Source organism: Anopheles marshallii, chromosome 3, assembly GCF_943734725.1.
Source record: "Anopheles marshallii chromosome 3, idAnoMarsDA_429_01, whole genome shotgun sequence".
NCBI lineage: Eukaryota > Metazoa > Arthropoda > Insecta > Diptera > Culicidae > Anopheles > Anopheles marshallii.
This window is the reverse complement of record NC_071327.1, coordinates 65,242,942-65,255,429: the sequence shown is the minus strand read 5'-3', so window position 1 is coordinate 65,255,429 and position 12,488 is coordinate 65,242,942. Positions and strand designations below refer to the sequence as shown.

The 12,488-nt window shown below is 47.1% G+C and overlaps 4 protein-coding genes and 9 non-coding genes across 13 annotated transcripts; 11 read left to right on the top strand and 2 right to left on the bottom strand.

The window, feature by feature from the left end:
- The first annotated feature begins 90 nt into the window (after window positions 1–90).
- On the top strand, window positions 91–210 carry LOC128716548 (5S ribosomal RNA). The gene has a single exon (XR_008410032.1). It is a non-coding gene; the product is annotated as a 5S ribosomal RNA (ribosomal RNA).
- A 188-nt stretch (window positions 211–398) lies between these two features.
- On the top strand, window positions 399–517 carry LOC128716449 (5S ribosomal RNA). Its single transcript, XR_008409939.1, has one exon. It is a non-coding gene; the product is annotated as a 5S ribosomal RNA (ribosomal RNA).
- A 188-nt stretch (window positions 518–705) lies between these two features.
- Window positions 706–824, top strand: LOC128716437 (5S ribosomal RNA). The gene has a single exon (XR_008409928.1). It is a non-coding gene; the product is annotated as a 5S ribosomal RNA (ribosomal RNA).
- Window positions 825–1,012: 188 nt separating this feature from the next.
- LOC128716425 (5S ribosomal RNA) lies at window positions 1,013–1,131 on the top strand. The gene has a single exon (XR_008409917.1). It is a non-coding gene; the product is annotated as a 5S ribosomal RNA (ribosomal RNA).
- Window positions 1,132–1,319: 188 nt separating this feature from the next.
- LOC128716604 (5S ribosomal RNA) lies at window positions 1,320–1,438 on the top strand. Its single transcript, XR_008410083.1, has one exon. It is a non-coding gene; the product is annotated as a 5S ribosomal RNA (ribosomal RNA).
- A 188-nt stretch (window positions 1,439–1,626) lies between these two features.
- Window positions 1,627–1,745, top strand: LOC128716592 (5S ribosomal RNA). The gene has a single exon (XR_008410072.1). It is a non-coding gene; the product is annotated as a 5S ribosomal RNA (ribosomal RNA).
- Window positions 1,746–1,933: 188 nt separating this feature from the next.
- LOC128716581 (5S ribosomal RNA) lies at window positions 1,934–2,052 on the top strand. The gene has a single exon (XR_008410061.1). It is a non-coding gene; the product is annotated as a 5S ribosomal RNA (ribosomal RNA).
- A 188-nt stretch (window positions 2,053–2,240) lies between these two features.
- LOC128716537 (5S ribosomal RNA) lies at window positions 2,241–2,359 on the top strand. Its single transcript, XR_008410022.1, has one exon. It is a non-coding gene; the product is annotated as a 5S ribosomal RNA (ribosomal RNA).
- Window positions 2,360–2,547: 188 nt separating this feature from the next.
- On the top strand, window positions 2,548–2,666 carry LOC128716419 (5S ribosomal RNA). Its single transcript, XR_008409911.1, has one exon. It is a non-coding gene; the product is annotated as a 5S ribosomal RNA (ribosomal RNA).
- A 785-nt stretch (window positions 2,667–3,451) lies between these two features.
- Window positions 3,452–5,759, bottom strand: LOC128713024 (uridine-cytidine kinase-like 1). Its single transcript, XM_053807888.1, has 7 exons — window positions 5,704–5,759; window positions 5,171–5,493; window positions 4,821–5,098; window positions 4,417–4,740; window positions 3,937–4,332; window positions 3,772–3,853; window positions 3,452–3,696 (listed from the first exon to the last, which is right to left on the bottom strand). Exons 1-7 carry the CDS (start codon window positions 5,757–5,759, stop codon window positions 3,452–3,454), a joined length of 1,704 nt encoding a protein of 567 aa, XP_053663863.1.
- Window positions 5,760–6,206: 447 nt separating this feature from the next.
- Window positions 6,207–7,932, top strand: LOC128711278 (translation initiation factor eIF-2B subunit gamma). Its single transcript, XM_053806146.1, has 6 exons — window positions 6,207–6,363; window positions 6,433–6,580; window positions 6,651–7,149; window positions 7,221–7,388; window positions 7,464–7,690; window positions 7,773–7,932. Exons 1-6 carry the CDS (start codon window positions 6,207–6,209, stop codon window positions 7,930–7,932), a joined length of 1,359 nt encoding a protein of 452 aa, XP_053662121.1.
- Window positions 7,933–8,019: 87 nt separating this feature from the next.
- On the bottom strand, window positions 8,020–9,816 carry LOC128712114 (threonylcarbamoyladenosine tRNA methylthiotransferase). The gene is made up of 3 exons (XM_053807010.1): window positions 9,027–9,816; window positions 8,307–8,956; window positions 8,020–8,244 (listed from the first exon to the last, which is right to left on the bottom strand). The coding sequence occupies exons 1-3, from the start codon at window positions 9,814–9,816 to the stop codon at window positions 8,020–8,022; spliced, it is 1,665 nt and encodes a 554-aa protein (XP_053662985.1).
- Window positions 9,817–10,153: 337 nt separating this feature from the next.
- LOC128715230 (DENN domain-containing protein 2B-like) lies at window positions 10,154–12,324 on the top strand. Its single transcript, XM_053810111.1, has 2 exons — window positions 10,154–11,956; window positions 12,022–12,324. Exons 1-2 carry the CDS (start codon window positions 10,154–10,156, stop codon window positions 12,322–12,324), a joined length of 2,106 nt encoding a protein of 701 aa, XP_053666086.1.
- The last annotated feature ends 164 nt before the right edge of the window (window positions 12,325–12,488 follow it).

Sequence of the window (12,488 nt, the reverse complement as noted above, 5' to 3'; positions counted from 1 at the left end):
GGTGGGGGAAGAAGAGCGAAAAGTCCTTTTTCTTGGATGGACGCTGAAGACGACGGTGGTTCTTGATGCGTGCGAGCGTCGGCGATGCTTGTCAACGACCATACCATGTTGAACACACCGGTTCTCGTCCGATCACCGAAGTTAAGCAACATCGGGCATGGCTAGTACTTAGGTGGGTGGACCACTTGGGAAAACCATGTGTCGTTGGCATCTTCCCCTTTTTTATGCTTTTTCCCGGTCCAGAGGAGGCTTGACTTCGGTGGTGCGTAGTCTTGTTCTATTTTTAGACCTAAGGGGTGGGCGGAGTAGGTGGAGGAAGAAGAGCGAAAAGTCCTTTTTCTTGGGTGGACGCTGAAGACGACGGTGGTTCTTGATGCGTGCGAGCGTCGGCGATGCTTGTCAACGACCATACCATGTTGAACACACCGGTTCTCGTCCGATCACCGAAGTTAAGCAACATCGGGCATGGCTAGTACTTAGGTGGGTGACCACTTGGGAAAACCATGTGTCGTTGGCATCTTCCCCTTTTTTATGCTTTTTCCCGGTCCGGAGGAGGCTTCACTTCGGTGGTGCGTAGTCTTGTTCTATTTTTAGACCAAAGGGGTGGCTGGAGTAGGTGGGGGAAGAAGAGCGAAAAGTCCTTTTTCTTGGGTGGACGCTGAAGACGACGGTGGTTCTTGATGCGTGCGAGCGTCGGCGATGCTTGTCAACGACCATACCATGTTGAACACACCGGTTCTCGTCCGATCACCGAAGTTAAGCAACATCGGGCATGGCTAGTACTTAGGTGGGTGACCACTTGGGAAAACCATGTGTCGTTGGCATCTTCCCCTTTTTTATGCTTTTTCCCGGTCCGGAGGAGGCTTGACTTCGGTGGTCCGTAGTCTTGTTCTATTTTTAGACCAAAGGGGTGGCTGGAGTAGGTGGGGGAAGAAGAGCGAAAAGTCCTTTTTCTTGGATGGACGCTGAAGACGACGGTGGTTCTTGATGCGTGCGAGCGTCGGCGATGCTTGTCAACGACCATACCATGTTGAACACACCGGTTCTCGTCCGATCACCGAAGTTAAGCAACATCGGGCATGGCTAGTACTTAGGTGGGTGACCACTTGGGAAAACCATGTGTCGTTGGCATCTTCCCCTTTTTTATGCTTTTTCCCGGTCCGGAGGAGGCTTCACGTCGGTGGTGCGAAGTCTTGTTCTATTTTTAGACCTAAGGGGTGGCTGGAGTAGGTGGGGGAAGAAGAGCGAAAAGTCCTTTTTCTTGGGTGGACGCTGAAGACGACGGTGGTTCTTGATGCGTGCGAGCGTCGGCGATGCTTGTCAACGACCATACCATGTTGAACACACCGGTTCTCGTCCGATCACCGAAGTTAAGCAACATCGGGCATGGCTAGTACTTAGGTGGGTGACCACTTGGGAAAACCATGTGTCGTTGGCATCTTCCCCTTTTTTATGCTTTTTCCCGGTCCGGAGGAGGCTTGACTTCGGTGGTCCGTAGTCTTGTTCTATTTTTAGACCAAAGGGGTGGCTGGAGTAGGTGGGGGAAGAAGAGCGAAAAGTCCTTTTTCTTGGATGGACGCTGAAGACGACGGTGGTTCTTGATGCGTGCGAGCGTCGGCGATGCTTGTCAACGACCATACCATGTTGAACACACCGGTTCTCGTCCGATCACCGAAGTTAAGCAACATCGGGCATGGCTAGTACTTAGGTGGGTGACCACTTGGGAAAACCATGTGTCGTTGGCATCTTCCCCTTTTTTATGCTTTTTCCCGGTCCGGAGGAGGCTTCACTTCGGTGGTGCGTAGTCTTGTTCTATTTTTAGACCTAAGGGGTGGGCGGAGTAGGTGGGGGAAGAAGAGCGAAAAGTCCTTTTTCTTGGGTGGACGCTGAAGACGACGGTGGTTCTTGATGCGTGCGAGCGTCGGCGATGCTTGTCAACGACCATACCATGTTGAACACACCGGTTCTCGTCCGATCACCGAAGTTAAGCAACATCGGGCATGGCTAGTACTTAGGTGGGTGACCACTTGGGAAAACCATGTGTCGTTGGCATCTTCCCCTTTTTTATGCTTTTTCCCGGTCCGGAGGAGGCTTGACTTCGGTGGTCCGTAGTCTTGTTCTATTTTTAGACCAAAGGGGTGGCTGGAGTAGGTGGGGGAAGAAGAGCGAAAAGTCCTTTTTCTTGGATGGACGCTGAAGACGACGGTGGTTCTTGATGCGTGCGAGCGTCGGCGATGCTTGTCAACGACCATACCATGTTGAACACACCGGTTCTCGTCCGATCACCGAAGTTAAGCAACATCGGGCATGGCTAGTACTTAGGTGGGTGACCACTTGGGAAAACCATGTGTCGTTGGCATCTTCCCCTTTTTTATGCTTTTTCCCGGTACGGAGGAGGCTTGACGTCGGTGGTGCGTAGTCTTGTTCTATTTTTAGACCTAAGGGGTGGCTGGAGTAGGTGGGGGAAGAAGAGCGAAAAGTCCTTTTTCTTGGGTGGACACTGAAGACGACGGTGGTTCTTGATGCGTGCGAGCGTCGGCGATGCTTGTCAACGACCATACCATGTTGAACACACCGGTTCTCGTCCGATCACCGAAGTTAAGCAACATCGGGCATGGCTAGTACTTAGGTGGGTGACCACTTGGGAAAACCATGTGTCGTTGGCATCTTCCCCTTTTTTATGCTTTTTCCCGGTACGGAGGAGGCTGGACTGCGGTGGTGCGTAGTCTTGTTCTATTTTTAGACCTAAGGGGTGTTGGAGTAGGTGGGCGATTCTCGATGCAAGGGATGATAAAACTGATGTGAAAAACAAAGACACATATTTTAAAGCCATCGAACATGCCTGGGAGAAACTCGACCAAAAACATGTGAAAAAAATTAGTTGAGAGCATGGCTAACCGCCTTCAGCAGGTTCTGAAAGCCAAAGGTGGCCATATAGAATATTAGTTAGCTTATTTAACGGTAAAATAAATAACTATTTTATCCTTGAATAAACTGGGCACTTTATTTCGAAACAGTTTTGCCAGAAAAATTAAATGGAATTATTTTTGGTGAGTGTAAAAAAAATATTTTATTATAGCTAGGTAGTGGATCTGATAGAGTACGGTTAGTGTAACATATAAAACATAATATTGCAGCGTTCTAGCTTCATTTCTCACTAAAACAATGGCAAAAATGTAAAAAATCAAGGGGCGGGCACTTTATTGTAACAACCACTGTATCTAATTGCCAAAAAGCTGCTTAACTAAGGATGCACTATGCTTTAAATGATATAACTTAAAATTGAATAAGAGATGCTAATCATTTCAACGTTCTCAAGCATCGAGGACGATGTCAAATGGGAGAACGAATTCATTGCGAGCGGGATCCAAACCCAGTAATTGCGCTTGTGCCTCCAACACTAACGCACAATGGCGGGTTATTGTTTTTAAGTTGTTGATTTGTTTACTTGCTATTCATATAGCGATGACGGTTCGGTTGGCTCGGTGCCAAAATAACGATCACCGAAATTGCCAATACCGGGTATGACGTAAAACTTCTCGTTTATCTCCGGATCAAGCGCAGACGTTACTATCTGCACTTTGGGAAACGCATACGCTATTGAATGGACGCCGATTTCTGCCATCAGCAAAGACACGAGCATAATGTTCTCCTCGGGTACATCGTGATCTAGCAGCACCCGAATGGCCATTATAGCTGAAGTGAAAGTAACGAATGATGCGCGTTAGGCGTAGCCATAATTTACTGGTCCGTCCAGTTGGTTTTACTCACCTGCAGCCCCTGTCGCAACTGTCGCATCCATCAACACTACCCGATAGTCTTTTATGTCCTTCGGTAGACGCAGATAGTAAAGCTGTGCATGAAAAGTATTTATGTAAACATCGTCCGGTTCAAGATAAGATAGAATTGTGTGTAAACAAAGTGTCAAGTGGTTACCTCTGGTTCTCCCGTAAGCTGATTCGTTTGAATTAGAATCTTTCCAATGCGAATGTGCTTGCACACATCGCTTACTGCTTGCTCCATAGTTTCTCCTGCGCGCAAAATTGATACGCCACAGATTTTCTGACACGCCATACGTTTGCCCTTGTACGGCATATTCTGAGGCGTTTCCACCTCCACCCCTCGGAAAGGTAAAAGACTCAGCGCATACTCCAGCACTAGACGAATCAAACGCTTCGAGTAGAAAATGAACTCATCACGCGCTGTGTTGGCATTTCGTATGAACGTGTGGAGACCTTTAATCTGCGGCGTGGTTGGAAGCAACTTGAGCGAATCCGGCATCGGTTGTCCAATATAGGAATGCGCTAATGCTTCCCGCAGCTTGAATCCTCGCTAGTGTTCCAGGAAACAGGCAGTAAACGGATAGTAGATTAGTTATTCATCGTATCAGTCATTAGCAGTTACTCAACTACTTACTAACTGCAACTGAGTGTGCACGTGTTGCACAATTAGCTGAATGGCAACAATGTTACTCGATCCGCGTGGCACTATGATGTCGGCGTGTGCCATGGTAGGGGCGATGTAGCAACTATACGCAGGTTTCACCATGGTAGAATATTGTTTCAGCACACCCTCCAAATCACGGCCACGCTGCATGATATCTCGCTTAAGTCGTCGCCCCAGTCGAATGTCCGCATCTGTATCGACGAAAATTTTCATGTCCAGCATCTTAAGGATTTCCTTGCTATGGAACGTTAGGATGCCTTCGAAAATGATTACATTCGCACCGTACATTGTTTTCTGCAATGAAGGATATCGATTTCAATGTAAGTTTTTTTTTTTCAAACATCCTTGTTACGCCATTTGACGCGCCTTCTTACCGTGTGTATTTCTCTCGAATGGGTAACAAAATTGTACACCGGCACTTCGACCTTCCGGCCCTCCTTGAGCCGCTGTAGCACATCTTTCATCAAGTCCAGATCAAATGCGTCCGGATGATCAAAGTTGTACTCGTTCCGATTCGCCTGTTCGTGCTGTTTGTCGTTCAGTATTTTGTAGAAACAATCCATGGATAGTAGCGTTACCCACGGCACGTCCAAGCTTTCGATGATCTTCTGTGCAACGGTTGTTTTACCCGACGCGCTACCGCCGCAGATACCTATCGAACCGCAAATATGTGAACCATTCCATCATTCCTTCGAACCGGTTTCCTTCAACGCTGTGTGCCTACCTATCACGAACGGTTCCACCTGCTGCCCAGCACAATTGTACCACGGTGGACGACCGGCTGTGTAGATTGTGCGATTGTTGGACCGAATTATCGCCTCATTCGAGTTGATGGTGTTCTGATTCACCGACGTTGTTCGCTGGCGCCGGGGTTTCGGTGAGCGAAGCTGCGATCCGAACGAGTTCGAACGTGTCGTTTTCGACGGTACCGTGGCCGGCGAGGCCGGGCAGCAGTCCGGTTGTGTTTCCACTTCATAGCCACTGTCGCTCGAATGGACTCCAACGTTGAGATCTAGCGTTTCGCACTCCTTCGGTTCACTTGCGTCGCTGGGGACCCAAGAGCGGAACGGAAAGAAAAGGCGGAAGGGTTTTGTTAATACGTATCATCAATTAGCATACCGCACACAGCGCAATACGGTGCGCTACATTACTCAAGTTTTCACTTCCTGTTGCAATGAGAGCAAGTCACCAAGGAACTAACTCCCAACAGAAACCGATGATATTAGAACGTACAGTTTTCGTGTTTGGACTACTTACCTATCCGACGATGCTGAACTTGGGGGTGCATTCAGATTTACCGATATATTTTCCATGTCACAAGAACTAACGTGCTTGCAATCGTACCCACGTTTAGGCACGCAAGGCAGGTTTGCGGGAGATGCATGAGGACGCGGGATTTTCTTTACCGACGTTGACATCAAGCAAAATTCATTCCCTCGTGAATGACGTTTATAACTGCTGGCTCAAAACTTCACGCACAATCAGCTGAGCGGCCGGCAAACGACTACACATCGATATATTTTAGTAAATACATTGTTTGTGAATGCATTTCCGTGCCATCATCACCGGATGGAAGATGTTTCATCGAACAATGGCTAAATAAATAAAAATTCTTGGAATCCTCATTGTTTACATAAGTACCTTGGCAACCTTGGCAGTGCAAACGTCACAACACGACACGGAAACAAACAAAAATAAAAAGAGCACACGAGAATTACAGAATTACATTGATAATCGAACAGCAAATTTGCCAGCAAACTATGGGGCAACAGGAATTTCAAGCCATTGTGCTGGCCGCGGGAAAAGGTACACGGCTGCCGGAAATATTGGAAGGTCGTCCGAAATGTCTGCTACCGATTGGTCCATATCCCATGATTTGGTATCCTTTGCAGCTGCTTCAACGGCACGGTTTCAACGGTGAGTACGTGGACAATGCAGCCGATCCGACGATGATTTGTCTAATGATTCCTCTTCGAACCCAACCAGAGGTTTTGGTGATAGTGCAGGAGTCGGAAAAGTCGGAAATACAGCAGCGTTTGGAACGGTTGCAGTTGAAGCTGAAGCTGGAATACTACTCCATACCGACCGACTCCGAATGCGGTACCGCTGATTCACTGCGACTCGTTTCGGATAAGTAAGGCCGTGATCGAAAGTAACTATTGGCAGATATTTAACATGCAAAAATGGGGCTCTATTCTTTTTAGGATAAAATCGGATGTTGTGGTGCTGTCATGCGATTCCGTAATACAGGTGAATCTATATCCACTGCTATCCAAGTTTCGGGAAAAAGACGCATCCATCCAAATGCTACTGATGGAAGGCGGTAAGGATCAGGACGTCGTAATGCCAGGTCCAAAATCAAAATACAAAGCAGAGAAAGATATAATTGGGTATGACAAAGCGACGAACAAGGTTCTTTTCATGGCTTCGGCCAGCGATTTTGAAGAAACCGTTAAACTCTCCGGACATCTGTTGCGAGAAAATCCGGAGCTGAACATTTCGTCCTATTTGCTTGACGCCCATGTTTACATCATGAAGCGATGGGTGGTGGAGTATCTTGCTGTGACCGAGGCGTTATCTGCGGTGAAAGGTGAACTACTGCCACACATAATTAAGAAGCAAATGCTGCAGCCTCCAATCGTCCCGGAAAACGATGGAACATCGGAATACAGCACCAAACCGAAAGTGGACGATATTTTTCAGGTAAGCTCGGGTTAGTCTTGCTGCATATCTCGCGACATAACATTACAGATTTGTGTTGTTCTTTCCCCAAGTTTGCGATCTACACGGAAATGGACAAAAAGATCGATAAAGCTTCAATCTTCAACAAGGAAGAGAAGGCAACTTCCCATCCTATTCGCTGCTATGCGTACTTTGCCGATACGAACGCTTATGGAGTACGAGTGAACAATGTCCGTTCGTTTCTGTCTTGCAATTTGAAGGTAAGATTGTACTGATTAATACAAGTATTGTAACCCATTTCGTGCGCCATACAATTCTGATATGTTTGTTTGCAGATTTTTGAGATCTTTCCGGCATTGACGGGATTTGCAGAACGAGAACTGGTGTCACAGACGAGTTCCATCAAATCTACTCAGATATCAAAATGTGCCGTTGGTGACATGACGACCATTAGTGAAAAAACGTCACTCAATCAGAATGTGATTGCGAACGGTTGCACGATTCAACCGAAGACACGTATTAACAATAGCGTACTTATGGATGGCGTAACAATAGAAGAGAAGTATGTATTTTTATTGGGTCGGAATCGATGAACCAACGGGGGGATTTTTCATATCAATCGTTTCCTTTTTTTTGCATTCCAGTGTTGTAATTGATAACTGCATAATTGGAGAAAAAGCGGTAGTTAAGAGTGGGTCGACTTTAAAGAATTGTCTCATCGGGCCACACTTTGTTGTAGCGGCTAGTACGAAGAAGGAGAGTGTCTATCTCTCGAATGCGGACGGCTTCATGACGATCGATTAAAGGCAAATGGTTTTGAATATGCAAGAAATCAAACAAAACAGTAAATACGTCTCGGTCTGCCATTTTTATGTCTTCACTTTCGATTCTTTAGAAGTCAAAAAACATGAAAAGATATTTAAACACAATCGCCAAACTGCACGATATGAAAATGTAGGCAAACATCGATCGATACCTCGACTCTCCGGCGTCGGTCATTAATTTCGTGGTCATAGTTCCATCGGTGGCACCAACTTTGCTACAATTGACCCATTCCTGCTCGTCTTGTATTACTTTACCGAACATGCTGAATTTGGTACATCCGGTAATTTCAACCTGCAAAGAAACAATAATATAAAGTATTGTCCCGTTTTCTTTTAGGGCATTGCCGCACATACTTCGACTTGCTTCCCGAGCAATTTGTTGTGCATCGGCAACAGAATCTGTTCGTAGAACTTATTGTGTCCAACGTAATGTTTACGATCGTGCGAGATTTCGGTAACAAGTACGGTCTGTTTCGTTCCCATCGCGTACTTCTTGTACGGTTCGTACGAATGAAACAGATCCGTCAGACGCTTGGTTCGTGTTTTCACTTCATTCGCTGGAACTTTCGTCATCTTAGCAGCTGGTGTCCCTGGCCGTGGAAAGAATTGATTTATGAACAAGCTTGGGAACTGGTACTTCTGACACAGAGATAGTGTGTCTTCGAAGTCGGCCTCCGTTTCACCGGGAAATCCGCAAATGATATCTGTCGCAATGGTGATGCCTGGCACTTGTTCCCTTAGAAAGTCCACCATACGTTCAAAATCCTTTACACAATATTCGCGTTTCATTTCTCCCAGAATTGTATCCGATCCACTCTGCACGGGTATGTGCAGAAAGCTGTAGACTCGTGGATGCGACAAGATTTTGGCCATCTCATCCAGGTGCTCCAAAATGTAGGGCGGATTGGTCATACCGAGTCGCATCATGCATCCTTCTGGTATTTCTTCCACTAATTTCCATAACAGCTCCGGGAGTGAGGATCCGATATCCCGTCCATATGTTCCTTGAAAAGTAAAAGAAATCCGATTAAAATTGAATGGTACGCGTGGTTAAACGCAGCTATACAACAGTACCGGTGTCTTCCGATGTGAGCCATATTTCACAGACTCCTTCTTGGAATACTTGCTGCGCTCGTTCCACTATCTCCTCAACGGGATAGCTAACCAGATCGGCCCGGGCAAACTTTGTCTTGCAGTAAGTGCACGCATTCAGACAGCCAGAATTGATGGGAATAACTTCGATTAAAGGATTTTTGCGCACCTTCGGTAGGGCTAGCTTTGGTCCTGCCACTTTGCGGCCGTTTACTTTCTTCGCCTGCAGCAAACGCACCGAATGGCCCTTGAGCGTTTCCTCCACCACTTCGGCTACGCGATCGATCTGTTGCACACCGACCACGCTCAAACCTTTGAGATAATCAGACCTGGGGGCAGCCTGTGGTACACAGCCGGCAACCACGACATGCTTGCCCGCTTGATGAGCAGCTTCTATTTCGTTACGAAACGTATCTTCCGACGGATTTTTTACCGTACAGCTGTTCAGCACCCACAGATCGGCCGAATTTTTATCGTTGGTCAGATTATACCCGTACTGCGCCAGCTGACCGGCCATATACTCTGTGTCGGATGTATTATGAGCACAGCCCCATGTTTTCATGTAGATTTGCTGTGTCTCGGGAATTACGCTGTCCAGTTTCGGCTTTTCAACGCAGGGTACTTCTTTCGGGCGACTGGTGGCGCGCACTTTTGCCCGTTTGGCTCGCACTGTTACGTCCTTTTTATTCTGGTACCGCTCTGACGGTGTGGGATCGTCGAAGGATATCAGATCTTCTATATCACCTACAATATCCTGGCAGCTGATATCCATCTCTGGTGCGATAAAGTGGACTCTATTTTTGGAAAGAAATTAGCTAATATCGTGCTGTGTACGGCTGTTTTCTTCGGCACATGTGTTTACGTTGCCATCATTGCGAACTGTATCTGTCAACTGAACTCATTGACAACATGTCTATATAGAAGGTGTGCCGTTTTTGATAACCGTGCAGTTACCTTTCCTGTGTATACCGTGCGGTTGTTGTTATTTTCTGACAGCGTTCTGTCATCATAACGGGTTTTCACTTTTTCATAAATCTATCGCGGAAGTCGCGTAGTGATAAAGCGAGCGTGTACAAAAGAAGCAATGGAATAATTATGTGTTACTCAATATGTCGAACCGATCTACCAAAGCACAAACTACACACGATGGCAGCAATAGCAGGGTGCAGAAAATCACGGAAAAGTTCGAAACGCTCATAACTTCGCAGCAGCAAAAGCAACAGGTGTCTCCATCACCTTCTTCGCCTCAGCAGGTTCAATCCGTCCAGAATTGGCCACCGAATGGAACAGGTTTGGCGCGTAATATTCAGCAGAATGCAGAAGAACCCGCCATGCTGCGCGATTTAGAAGCTAGGCGCGGAATCAAACGCTCTCAAGCATTTCGCAGAAGCACTTCACAATCGAGTTCAATGAACGGTGGCCATGTGTCAGCGTCCATCAATGCGCAGCTTATCCATTCGGACAGCATACGGGAAGCACTAAACAAACCGCTCCCGGCAGGGCCTCCACCGGAGAAGCCACCACGAACGTGGGGACGTGGCTTGGATGATAACGGGCATGGAACGCTTGATGGGGAACGGATGACAGATTCGCAACACTACGAAGACGTTAACATGCTGATCGAAGTCGCATTCCAGGAACCGGGCAAGAATCTGCATGATTCACCTTCGGGGGAACACATTTCCCTGAAGCAACCCGTGAGCGAAGAACATCGCAAGCGTTTACGTAGATTGTCCCGATGTGCCGAGCTGAACCATTACACACAGCAGTACGGCACGATCCGTGTGTACGATGCGGTGGACAAGGGCACTTCACCTAACGCCACCGCGGAGTGTATAACGGCCGATACCAAAGGATTGATCGAGCACTACAATAAGTTAAGCACTGTGGAAAAGTGTCCCGCACTACCACAAACACTGTACGAATATTGCATCGTGGTGGGTTACGATATGATGCAAAACAAACCGTACGTTAGGAGCCGATATCCACGCCACAAGCAGCCGCACAAAATGATCGAGGTGTTCGTGTATCCTGATAATGGCGCACTAGTGCGAAACCGCAATCAGGAATACTGCATCATACTAACGGACTATCCGCTACGGTTGTACGGTTTCTGCCGGCGTGTTCTGCCAGAGTCGTCCGAATTCTGCATCCCCCTAACGTATTGCCTCGTAACGAAGTACAATGAGCCAAAAGTATTTTACAAACTGCTGGAATACATCGAAAGCCAGCACGGGAATGGTCGCGTGCCTGAGCTGTTGATGGAACAGTTTTACGATCAGAAACTCCCGTTGGCCGGCGACCGGTTGGCATTGACGCTTCCTGTCAGCTTCGAGCTTCGATCCACGCTGCGCGAGGTACCGGTACTGCCGTTCACCATGACAATAAACCGTCCCAAAGATTTACGCTTAGAGAAAACGGAACTGTACGATATTTACAAGTGCCTCGGATCGGACGGACTGATCCACGTGTTCGAAAGCTTGCTACTCGAAAAAATGGTGATATTATTCAGCGAACATCTCTCGCTGCTGACGTCGTGCGTGCAAGGCTTACTGTTAATACTCTACCCATTCCAATGGCAGCACATACTAGTAACGGTCATACCGGAACATCTGCAACAAATGCTCGAAGCACCCGTACCGATGCTGGCCGGTACATTGCAACCCGTCCCCGAGGAGCTGTGGGAAAGTGGCAATACGTGCTACGTGAATCTGGACAAGCGCACCGTTCGGCCGGCACGAAAGGAACAGTTTTCCATCCTCCCGAACGAGCTAAAGAAACCGCTGCGGGTTTCACTGGAACTCGTAAAAATTTTTGAAGATTCCAAGGGGCTAGCAAGCGTGCTGATTGGCGGTGCGTTTGTCCGTTTTTTTGTAGAACTTTTCGCTACTCTGGATCCACGCACATACGAGGTAAGATTGTGTGGCGATGTCGCAGAAACAAGGACCCAATAATATTTGTGTGTTTTCCTTCCCAGAAAGCGTCGTTTTTGGTGCAGTTTGATAGTCCCGAAACGAAAATGTTTTTGGACTGCTTCTTGGAAACTGTGATGTTTGCCGACTTCCTCGAACACTGGCACACCTCGAAACAGGCAGCTAAAATGCCGGCACCCGTTGGCAGCTTCGATTACACGCTTTACAACTCGAAGATAGCGGAAAAATCGCAAACCAAGTACTGGCATTCGGCCACCTTCGACGAGGTGGTGGCCAATTCCAAACATATCGAGCGGAAGGGAAAAACGTTTATGTCGAAGATGAAGGGATTGATGAAAAAATCATGACAAAGATTTTTTTTCTCAAAGAAAAACATCAGGTAAGGAAAAGACGCCATAGATAAGAGGGGAAGAAAGTAAGGGAAAGGGGTGGACAAAATTTTTTAAATGTTCAAAGCTCTGGAAAGCCATAATGGGCAGTTTTAATTAAAAAAAAACATAGGATAACGTTA

What these genes read in the sequence shown, in the direction of transcription:
- LOC128713024 (XM_053807888.1), bottom strand. Translation starts at nt 5,759, where the DNA reads ATGGAAAATATATCGGTAAATCTGAATGCACCCCCAAGTTCAGCATCG. An exon ending in ATTCGAGAGAAATACACACG is followed by an intron (nt 4,741 to 4,820) that starts GTAAGAAGGCGC and finishes CCTTCATTGCAG; the next exon opens with AAAACAATGTACGGTGCGAA. An exon ending in AGCTTACGGGAGAACCAGAG is followed by an intron (nt 3,854 to 3,936) that starts GTAACCACTTGA and finishes TTTCATGCACAG; the next exon opens with CTTTACTATCTGCGTCTACC.
- LOC128711278 (XM_053806146.1), top strand. Translation starts at nt 6,207, where the DNA reads ATGGGGCAACAGGAATTTCAAGCCATTGTGCTGGCCGCGGGAAAAGGT. An exon ending in TTCTGTCTTGCAATTTGAAG is followed by an intron (nt 7,389 to 7,463) that starts GTAAGATTGTAC and finishes GTTTGTTTGCAG; the next exon opens with ATTTTTGAGATCTTTCCGGC. An exon ending in GGCGTAACAATAGAAGAGAA is followed by an intron (nt 7,691 to 7,772) that starts GTATGTATTTTT and finishes TTTGCATTCCAG; the next exon opens with TGTTGTAATTGATAACTGCA.
- LOC128712114 (XM_053807010.1), bottom strand. Translation starts at nt 9,816, where the DNA reads ATGGATATCAGCTGCCAGGATATTGTAGGTGATATAGAAGATCTGATA. An exon ending in GCTCACATCGGAAGACACCG is followed by an intron (nt 8,957 to 9,026) that starts GTACTGTTGTAT and finishes TTACTTTTCAAG; the next exon opens with GAACATATGGACGGGATATC. An exon ending in TGCTCGGGAAGCAAGTCGAA is followed by an intron (nt 8,245 to 8,306) that starts GTATGTGCGGCA and finishes GTTTCTTTGCAG; the next exon opens with GTTGAAATTACCGGATGTAC.
- LOC128715230 (XM_053810111.1), top strand. Translation starts at nt 10,154, where the DNA reads ATGTCGAACCGATCTACCAAAGCACAAACTACACACGATGGCAGCAAT. An exon ending in TGGATCCACGCACATACGAG is followed by an intron (nt 11,957 to 12,021) that starts GTAAGATTGTGT and finishes TTTCCTTCCCAG; the next exon opens with AAAGCGTCGTTTTTGGTGCA.